The sequence below is a fragment of the Stegastes partitus genome, unplaced genomic scaffold, assembly GCF_000690725.1.
Source record: "Stegastes partitus isolate 25-593 unplaced genomic scaffold, Stegastes_partitus-1.0.2 Scaffold1064, whole genome shotgun sequence".
Classification (NCBI taxonomy): domain Eukaryota; kingdom Metazoa; phylum Chordata; class Actinopteri; family Pomacentridae; genus Stegastes; species Stegastes partitus.
Window position 1 is genome coordinate 51,646 of NW_007578795.1, and position 11,182 is coordinate 62,827.

Genomic DNA, 11,182 nt, shown 5'->3' on the forward strand with positions numbered 1-11,182 from the left:
TACAAATGTTGTAATTTAGAAAAGCCTGTACATGATGCGGTGTGTCTGACCCAGAGCTGGTGTTTCAGTGGTTTTACAAACTCATGCTGGTGTGACAGTCACACTGCTGATGGTGTAGCAACGCTCCGTCACATGTTTGAAATGGACTGAACAGTACAACGTAAACAGGAGCTTTACTTCTAAAAATGATGCCACAAAGTAACTACAATATCTGTCAGAAAATCATAATTAGTTATGAGTTAAATCCTTTAGCACGGGTTCAAAATAAACTACAGTTTGTGTTGAAGGTAATGAAGGAACGACAGCCAGCAGCTCTGTGGGATACGCCGGTTTATTAGGAACACTGAGCTAACATGAATGCAGTCTAATACGTCAGTCTTGCAATAAATCTTATCTTCATGCTGGTTATCGTACTCAGTATTTGTTTTAACTATTTCAGGGAGTTGTTGAGTCAAGTGCAAGTTCATTTTGGAGGCTACAGACACACCTCAACACAACACAACCACATCCTCTAAATGATCTCCACCATGTTGTGTTTCAACATGAAGTGACCATAATGACAAAAATAAAATCAGGTTTTAGTGCTGGATTGTTGTACTAGACTGCATTAGACTCAGACTCACTGTAGCCCAAGAAACGAGTGTATTGAGAGCATGAGAGGGTTGGACACACACACACACACACACACTCCTGTAGGTGGGATAGAGCTGGTTTGAGGGTTCTCATGAGATTTGTTGACTATACTTGACTTGGGTTTATCTCAATCAACAAATCTGAACTTTAACTCCGACTAGTCTCTACTCTCTCATGTCCCCAGCAGTTACCTCCAAGAATGAAAACGAGGGATCACAGGTGAACAAAATCATTTCATTGTTTCAAAGAACATAGTCGAAGGTTTTTAGCCAAATCTGTACTGATTGCACCAGACTCACCTCGGCTCTTCTATAACCAACATCTATGTTGCAGCAACTTATATCTGAGTTTTATCAAATCATTTCAAAGCTAAATCTCTTGTCAGAAATACTCATCAGAGACATTTTCTCAATAAGCCAGCAGAGCCTCAGAAGGCCTCAGTGGAAGGAGTTAATCTGGGACAACACAGGGTTTTGGGGGGTGCAGCCAGCGACGGAGCACATTTTACTAAAGTTGAGATGATGACTCACACACAGCACACACACTGTGAGTGAAAGAGCTCCTGGTGAAGCCCAAAGCTCTCCCCTGTGGCCACACTGCATCGTCTAAATGCTTGTTTTGGGTCTTAGCGACGTAACTCGTGGTTTCCAAGCACGCTGCCATGCAATCAGCTCGCCTTTAAGGTCTAGACGTTATGACCGGGACTTCAGACATCCACTTTACTGCCAATAATCAACAACAGGCCTGTCATTACCTCAAACTGCTAAAAAAAAAAAAAATAAAAAACAAAAGCTTCAAACAGGACACCGAGTGGGTCAGAACCTTACACCTCTTTCCAGCTCCCGGTTCTGCTCTGTGCCCTGATTGCAGCAAGGCCGTGTCAACACAAGATTGCAACAGCTTCAATGACACAATACAATTTATCCAAACATCACATGCACATCAAACAGAGAGCTGTGAATGCACTCCGGCATCAGGTCTGAGATGTTCTGTGTGAAACACTTCTGCAGTGAACAGGTTCAGTAGAAGCACCAGCAGAAGACGTGAAGCATCCGTAACACACGCTGGACATTCATGTTCACTACACTTGTCTAAACCTGCCAAACTTGATTCAAAGACGGGTCCCACAGACTAAATCTGGCAAACAATAAACGCTGTTTCATAGGTCGGAGATGTGTTTTCTTTTCCGGACCTGATCCCTCAGTAGGAATGCTAACCTGCTCCCTCTGGGCTCAGCGCTGCTCACTTTAACTCACCGAAATGAACAGAACCAGATAAAACCCTGCAGCTGGTTTCACGGTTATTGTTGTTGGTTTTTTTTAAACCAGGTAGTCTGACAGAAACCCTGACATACTTTGAATAAATTACCCTCATTCACATATTATCATGAGACTCAAAGGTGGGTGACATAGCTTCCAACAGTTATGGTAATAACCACAGAGCTTTGATATCTGGTCAACAAGCCCGAATGAGACAGCTGCTGCTAGCTTCTGCAGCTAGCGTAGCCACAGCTCATCGCCTGGGATGGATGCTGCTCAACACGTTAGCAGGCTACCGTCATTAGTGCTACGTCTGACAAAATATAACATAAAGTGTGTATAGAGGTTTAAAAAATACGTTGATGTTGAAATATAGTCAATGAATTTTGATTGATTTTTGCTTGCTAACAAAGGGAACATGCTTATTCTGAATGAATTTCTGTTATGAACGTTGTCATTTTTATAATTGTCTCGGGGGAAATGACAAAATCGTCCACTGAAACAGCAGAATATGCTGGTCTGGCTGCACCACACAGCATTCTGCTTGTCTTTAAACCAATCTCAATCGTCTTTGGCGGGGTTGAGCGAAGGATGTGATCGAGGTGTTTCATCAAAATAGTAATGGAGGAATATTTGCATGCAGTGAGCTGAGCCCTGTGATAAAAACAGCTAATTCACAGAAAAGAAAAAAGAAATAGCAGTATTTGTACAATCCAAGTCCTCTGAAGATCTTGAGATGTTCACCTCGTGTGCAGGTTGCTGCTCAGAGGTTCAGGCTGTTGTTTCCCAAACGTGAAGTGAGTTTTAGAAATGATTCAAAAAACACATACCTGCAGTCTACATCCGGTGAGTCACACGAATAAAACTGTGACTCATATCTGTCAGAATAATTGCAGCATCATTTTGGCACATCCTTCAGCCTCAATTGGAGTCTTTACAAACTTCTGCTCTCCCTGACAGACCTCCAACCTGAACGTTACTGTTCAGTGATAATCTGGTGTTTACAGTAACTCCAGCATGGCAGGATGCTGTCGTACTGTTTAGGGCCGACTGCTCAACATCCCTGAATCCAGGAGGTCAAAGCTTACAGGATTTATGGTGACGAGGTTAACGAAGATATGAGGTCCTGGAAATACTCATCAGCAACAATTAATCCAGGTGATTATTAATGAGGTGATCACCAGAACCAGAACAACCACTCTGGTGTTTCTGAGCCGTCAGTGTCGACACCAGCACTCAGTAACCTGACAGCAACGGACAACAGATCCAACAGAACCAGCAGAACCAGCAGAACCAGCACCAACACATCAGTGTAAGACTGAGTTCTCATTAAAACTGCAGCTCCTGCATTTTGAAATGAGTTATTTTCACTTGAAGTTTTGACATGAAGGCAAATTTTCATTTGATAAAATCCCAACAACTCAAATATGAAATGTTTTATCAAACAGGAAGCTGCACAAAAAGTTTCAGAAAAGAGTAAAACTAGCAAAATCTGGACAGAAATCAGGAAGTATGAACTGAAAGAATGAGTACAGCACATTACAAGTCTGACCACTCAGCAGCAGGAGTCCAGAGAAACGTGACAGAGCTACAAGTAAATGGTCAACCTTGTAATCCATCTATAATTTACTGGAAAAGCTCAATGAATAGCAAACAAACAGCACATTTAACTGCATCTTTAAGAAGCAGTTACCTTGATTTGTATTTGTCTTTTGATGGACTGGACGTCGAGGCAGTGAACCAAAAGCATCTTTTATTCTAGTCTAAGAGGCGCTTTTTTTCAACATAACGGACGGATGATCTGCATCAACAAAGAGCCAAAAAGTTCTCATTCAAGACCAAAAAATAATCACACTGCCTTTAAAACCCACATGTCAGAGCCCCAAATCTTTCCAATGACACATTAATAACCCTCCGTCCAGGTGCTCTTCCTCTTACCTGCAGTTTGGTGGTGGATCCAACGTGATGTCAGCCAGTTCCTTCTGAATTCTGCAAGTAAGAGCAAATAAGATCAAAAACTGAAAATCCAGAGTCCTGATGGGATCTAGAAATAGCTGCTTTGCAACATAACACCGTAAAATAACCTGATCTCATGAAGAACCTCTCAGTCACAGCCTCTCAGTCACAGCGATGTCATATGTTGGTCTGGACTTTCAAAATCTCTCCTTTCAGGGTAAAACTAGAACAGTGCAATTCTGGATTTATGCTCCTGGTATCCATGCTGTTCTAAATCATGCTCTGCACTCAGAATTAGGCTCAACTTGTCACTTCTAAGTAGAACAAACTCCTGGAGAGCAGAGGAAGGTGATGAACCCTTGTTTAAAAGGAGAACATGCAGCCAGGAGCCTTCAAACACTCACTGCAACAAAGCTGAAAACAACCCATTCAGAGGAGGAAACTCCATCTGGAGTCATCACCAGGCGGACAGCAGACCTGCCAGCAGCTCTCTCACCTCTTTGCGCTGGTGGACAGGAGCTTGGAGGTCTTGCTCATGCTGACTTTGCTCTCTCGTTTCTTGGGGGGGTTGGCTTCCTGCTGCTGCTGCTGCTGCTGCTGCTGATGGTGGTGGTGGTGGTGGTGAGTTGAGGATGAAGAGGAGGAAGAGCTTGTGCTGGCACGGGAATCTTCATCCGACATACCGAGCCTGAGGAGCAAACAGGAACACAACATTCAGAAACTTCTTTTGCCCCAAAACCTTATTCCACAAAGCTGACATTTAAGTTGCTGAAGGCCAAAGCATCAGAGCTGAGAGAGACTGTGGATGTGTGAGAAGCGTTCAGGCTGCTGCTCGGCAGCTTTCCAGCACAATAACTCTGCAATAAAACTGCACTTTCTACAGCTGACGTTTTGCACTAGATGCCCGTGGGCGGCAGGGAGCTGTGTGAACCCATTTAAGCTGAAATTTTATTGATCACTACAAGTGTGTGTTAGCGGCCGAATTAAAGTCAGTTCCCACACAGTCCCAGGAACCGACACCGAGCGGACTGAGCCACTGAGACGCGCCTTCAGTTTAAATTTGAGGGTTTTTCTGCTGGACTCTGGCACATGGCAGTCTGCGCACACACAGGCTGTAGAAAGCAGCTACAGCCTGTGTGTGGATCGCAGCAGCCGCGGACTCCATGAACGCTTCCGTCGGTTTAAGCAGCAGGCCTGGACTAGACGTTGACCCGAGTTAACTGGTTCCACCAGTTTAAATCCAGCCTGGGAGGCTGATATTGAGGAACTTATCGAGCTTATCGGCGGAGGACTCTCCTCTTTCATAACGCTGGATTGTGACCTCCGCTAATGTTTGCGTTATTTTTAGCGTCGTCGGGCTGCGACAAAGGAAATGATTTGGAGAAATAGTTGAGCTGCAGGCCTCGCTGTGGCCGACAGCACGGAGCGATCCGCGGCCACACGGACCTCTGCTGCCGATGGAGCCGAACAGGTCGGAGAGGAAAAGCAGAAACACACCGACAGGGCGATGTCGCAGTCGGCAGGGAGCCCGACACAACACCTCCACAACCCCCAGCCCAGCCAAAGTTTCGCCTGAACAAGTGAGCGGGCTGCCGCGGTCCTGTCAGGCTGCTGCCGGCGGCTTAGAGCCGCAGCAGCGCCTCAAAAACAAACACAAGGCGCCGTTAAAGGCTCTGCTCGCGTTTTAAAGCTGATCCGTCGACATGCAGCTGATCTGAGAGCAGCCAGTCACAGGATGGACCGACTCCTACGGGCTCCCCTGACGGCAACACGGACACATTTTCATCCCCCAAACCCTCCACGACACACCGGCCACACAAAGTGTCCCAATATTACACGCTGTAACACAAATATGTCGTTGTAGATACCTCTCTTTGTGTGTGTGTGCAGCCTGTACGTGTGTGCCTCCGCCGCCTGGACGCACCAGTGTCAAGCTGGTAGCACGAGGACGGCTCCGACCTCCGGCCAGGGTCTGCAAAATAAAAGCACGGAGGAGCCGAGGAGGAGATAAACTATCAGTGATCAATAAGTTTAGATTAGATGTACTTCAATGAGGGAGCAGCACAGTGTGTATGGACCTTACAAGATTAATTTATAAACAGAATACAAGTTGCTTAATACTGTTAACACAATAGAAAACCAGTCAATATTAGAAAAATTATTATTATTAGCAGTAGTAGCAGTAATTTCCCCCCCTAATTTTCTAATGTTAATCTATTTGTTTGGTCTTGAAAAATCCAACATGAGGCCCTCATAGGGGAGGTCAGGCTGAGACCATTACTCACACGCTTTTTTGTTTTCTTCCAGCACATATGTGTATGCAAAAAAATCTTCAGTCTCTTTTTTTGTTTGTTTTGGTCATTGCAGACAGACTGTCACATAAAAAGCCTGAGAACACATGCAGGATAATACGCTTTTTTATTTAACCCCCAGTTGAATTGTTGATAAAGCTCAGGGGATAATTATAAATTAAATTACACAGGAAGTGTCCTTGTTCTGCTCAGGTCAGGACCTATTGAGACATCACACCGTGTAGCTGCAGGTTCTGGTTCAGTCTTCATTGTTTAGCAGTTTGTGTCCAGAACTCTTCAAAGTAGGTTTCATCCCTGCAGTCTGTACAAGAGTTTCAGCTAAATCCACAAATAAAGGTCAATCACACACACTGTCACTATTAAAACACATTTTACTTCTTGACATTTAAGTTATGTCAGGCACTAAAATATCACTGATAAAAATAAAAATAAAAAGGTGTCGTAAAGGTAGAACTTGAGCCCATTAAGTTTAAATTAATGAAAGGACTTCAAAACTTTAAATAAATTTAAAAATAATAATTAGATTTTATATTTGGCATAAGCAGCAGGATTGTGTTGATCAAATGATGCATGAAGGCATCATGCATCACCACTATATACAGCTGAGACCAGAGGCTTACATACACTGTATAAAAAGACATATAACCTTTTTTTTTTCTCACTATCTGACATTAAATCAGACTAAACCTTTCCTGTTTTAGGTCAGTTAGAATTACCAAAATTATTTCTATTTGCTAAATGTGACAATAATGAGAGAGAGAATTTTTTAGAGATTTTTTTTATTACTTTCTTCAAAGTCAGAAGTTTACATAGACTAAGATTATTACGTCTTCAAGCTATTTGGGAAAGCCCAGATGATGATGTCATGGCCTTGGAAGCTTTTGATAGGTTAATTGACAACATTTGAGTTAATTGGAGGCACACCTGTGGCTGTACGGGACTGGTGTCACAAAAGATATATTTCAAACCCAAACTACAAACTCTGAGTTTAGTCTGATTTAAAGTCAGACTGAGGACACGCGGGTTAAATCTGGAGGGAGGCATTTTTCACTTTTCACATCACAACAAATCTGTTGTTCTCATTATTTCCACGTGACCATATACAGACAAATATTAAATATTACTGTTAGACTTTTTTTATCTACAGGCTTTCACTGCGCTCCAGGAGACGGGGTCCTTCTCTCGGCTGAACACCGGCCCTGCTGCCTCCTCCTCGGTGCTCTTATTTGTGAGGCGGAAGGCCGCTCTCTGCTTCACGGTGAGCTGCAGTAACTTGACGCTGCCGCTGGATGAAGCGTGATTCTGTCCGGAAGTGTGGGTCCAGCAGCAGACAGACGTCCTGACATTGTCCGGTGGGTTCAGACGTTCTGCTGGAGCACGACGACAGACAGGCGAAGTTTAGCTGCTGAGCTTCAACACAAACGACAACAAACGGACGAGCATGTGGGACAAAGAAAACAAGTCAAACACATGAGAAAACAAACAAACAAACAAACAAAAACATGACCATACCTTTTTGTTTTCTCAGTAAGGTTAATACTAAATTATTCTTTCATTCTGTCTGTTGGGCTGCAGCACTTCTTCTTGCTAACAGGTGAAAGTAGCCGTTAGCTTCTGTTTAGCTCCTGTAGCAGCAGTTTTAAAGAGAACATCAGGAGGACATTTAGCAGCTTTCCACCTGCTGATTCAGGATAATTGTGTATAAAACACATTGGACTGATGACTAGTTTCTATACGTTAGTTGATGTGACAACAGAAATACTCCACAACCTGTTCCTCTGCCTGCTGGGAAGCTATAAACGCAGGCTAGTGCTAGCCATTAGCCTGAGTTACAACCCAGCACTAAAACAAACAGAGCAACCCAAAGCTGAGTGACACTTTTAAAAGGCTGTTAGAGCCTCGATAAAGCGGCCTTACATGGGAAATGTATTGCAGGTTAAATAAACATGAAACAAAGTGGTTGCAGTGAGAGCTGGACGCTCGTAAAGTGGCTGTTATGGAGTTTCATAGCTAACGCTGATGGTGACAGCTGAGCTAGCTTCTCATTTTCTTCATGTGTGAATTTGTAATCTGTCTGAAAAGCCCACATATCACATCCCAGCAGCTGATCACGTGTGTCCATCATAAATCTGACTTTAGATGTTGACCTGCTGCCATGACTGAACTCCTTCCTGTAGGTTTGATCAGTGTGAGCGGTTAAAAACCTCCATCGACTCATCACAGCTCATCTATAGTTCTGCCTCTAGACATAAAACTGCTCCACGCTGCACAATGTCCAGATGTAATATCAGAGCAACAGTTGTGGACTGTTGGTTCTGCTCCTCTCAGCATATAAAACACCACAATATGTTAACAAGGAACAAACCTTGATTTCTACTGAGGAGTCCACCTTGTTTGATGTAATAACCTGTTTGGCGTGTTGCCAGCAGTACTAACAGATGACTCGGCACAGCTCATTACACCTGCATGATATCCATCATTATGCAGAGCAGGTGTTGGTTTATTCACAGCCAACTTTGACCTTTTCACTCCTATTGATCACCTGCCTCTGGTTGCAAATGTTACGTTACTCCCCACGCATGAGTGACTTCTCCTTCTCTGCCAGATCCTTCTTCCTCCGGCGTGTGAAGGAGGAAGGGCGGAGGAGGAGGATGGAGACCCTCCCCCCTCCTGATGTGTCAGCCATAATTAACTCTGCCACTGTTGCTCCACTTTGCTGATTTTGCAACGCAGCCAGAGACCAAACCACAGCGAGCGAAGCAGCGTCTCCTGCTCAGAGCGAGCGGATCGGCTGCTGTGCAGAGGCCCATCAACAAGTGTTAGTTTGTTCTGTGGTTTACTCTGTTTTCAACACACTGCTGTGGCTGCAATCACCGACACACCCTCCTGCTCACCTTCATCTATGTGGCTCGTTGTCAAACACATTCATTCTGCTGCTGTTTGGGCTGAAAGAAAAAACAAAAAACAAAAAACAAAAAACAAAAACAACGTTCTTGGAAAGCAGCAAAAGACAAAACACAAGCTCCATGTCTGGAGCCTACAAGTTTCACACGAGTCACTTTGTTGGAACAAGACAATAACTTGAGCCCACAATTATTAACTTGTGCACAAAAAACACCACAATGTGTGTACCTGGATAAACTTATACACTAAAATATGAATAAATATTGTTGCTGCAAAATAATCACTCGTGCAAACTTGAATACGTTTGCATTACCTTGTGTGTACTTGTATCAATTTATGTGTACTTGTATTATTTTTCTGTACTAGTCATAACTTTTGTGTACTTATATTAAGTTGTGTGTACTTGTATTAACTTGTATGTCTTTATATTCAGTTCTTGTTCTTGTGTTAACTTGTATGTACTTGTAGTAACGTGTGTATATTTGCAGAAAGTTTGTGTGTATTTGTATTAATTTGTGTTAACTGGTATTACCTTGTGTGTACTTTTAATCATCTATGTGTACTTGTATTAACGTGTGTATTTTTATTAACTTTGTGTTTTTTAATAACGAGTATTTTTGTAAAAAGCTTGTGTGTTGGTATTAACTTGTGTTTACTTTTATTTATTTGTGTGTATTTATATTACCTTTTGTGTATTTTTAGAAAATTGTGTGTATTTGTATTCACTTTTGTGTACTTGTAATAACTTGTGTGTACCAGCTGTTAAATATTTTTTTTGTCCTCATTAATCACCTGATCAAACAGATACGAGCTGCTATCTTGTTTGCATGAGATAAACACGTGTGCAAACTGTGATGTTTGCTCAAATCTAAAACTTGTGTGATATCTGACATCTTGTTCACATACGACACATGCAAACTTGTGTTTGCATTTTCAAGATAATGACAATAATTTGTGCCCTAAAGATCCATATCTGGTTTGAACAAGAAGAGATAATATCTTATCTGTCAGAGTTGTTTGATTCTGTGAGAAAGATGGTGACGATGGAGATTTATTCAGAAGAACATCAGAGAAGTTGTGACTAATAACTCCTGATGTCCAGCGACCGGCTCAGACTGGAGACGTTTAAACCACATTAGGGAGGAATTTGACTGAAGACTTAATTAACTGGAACCAGAAATCTGTTGTGAAGTTGTTTTCTTTCTTTCAGTATTTTTCACTTAGTTTTTATAATTTTAGAAACAAAATCTCGATCAGTCACTAAAACAAAGGAGGAAGCTCTACCATGTCTATACGGTCTGAGAGCATTCCTCTGGTAGCAGGAGGTCGGTGGGAGTCCTGCTCAGGCGTCCAGGTGTTGCTTTCACATCCAGCCTCCTTTCATGACAACCTGCAGCACATTAAAGCTGATATGGTTGACATGATGTGTGTCGGCTTTGCAGGGGGCCGGTTAAGTGCTGTTTGAAACGTAATGCCTTCAGTGTTTAAGCTCAGGGCTGCACACGGAGCAACTTTAGATCTTCTACCAATCAGGATCAGTGTTCTCTGAGGGCATTTAAAATTCATTATAAACACATTGTAAGTGCAGCATAAAAACGTAACATCAGTTCCTTGACTCACACGGCAGCTTCTCTGTTTTAGTGGCAATAAACACAAGAATGAAGCAACCAGATATAAAACCACAGCTGGTTGGTTTGCTTCAGTTCAGACAGAACTCCATCACTTTGTCTTCAGGGTTTCATTGTTTGTCATTTTGGACTCAAAACTAAGTTCTGTAACATAATTTGCTGAATGTTGAGAAGTGTTTGGCTGAGATGTCACCACCTTTTGAGGCTCCTAATTATTAGTAGAATTTGAATTTGGCAGTTTGAACAAAATGGTGATGTGGACTCATTCGTAGGAACTTGTGTGCACAGAGGTCTCTATGTGGTCATTATATGTGCAGAGTTACTTCCATGTTGTCTTCATGTTGAAGTCTACCAGCATATGAGGATTATTTAGCCTACCTGAACGTTCCAGTAGAGATCCACCCTTCATGCTGTGGCTGACCAGACCAGAGTCCTGTGAACGTCTTCAGAGACACACTGTCTGATAATGCGTGCTGTTGTCCACATCTCT

General features: G+C 42.7%; 1 protein-coding gene across 3 annotated transcripts in view; it reads right to left on the reverse strand.

The window, feature by feature from the left end:
* ube2e1 (ubiquitin-conjugating enzyme E2E 1) overlaps positions 1-11,182 on the reverse strand; it is a 106,269-nt gene that overhangs the window by 19,763 nt on the left and 75,324 nt on the right. The window contains exons 1-3 of one of the 3 annotated variants that reach the window (XM_008295658.1): positions 5,717-5,795; positions 4,345-4,536; positions 3,831-3,881 (exon numbers count right to left, since the gene is read on the reverse strand). The exons of 1 other annotated variant lie outside the window; for it this stretch is intronic. In XM_008295658.1, coding sequence (XP_008293880.1) covers positions 3,831-3,881; positions 4,345-4,529 — 236 coding nt within the window. In that variant the 5' untranslated portion in view covers positions 4,530-4,536; positions 5,717-5,795. Of the gene's footprint in view, positions 1-3,830; positions 3,882-4,344; positions 4,537-5,345; positions 5,612-5,716; positions 5,796-11,182 lie in introns of those variants that run through there. One more of the 3 variants, XM_008295659.1, reaches the window with a different exon arrangement.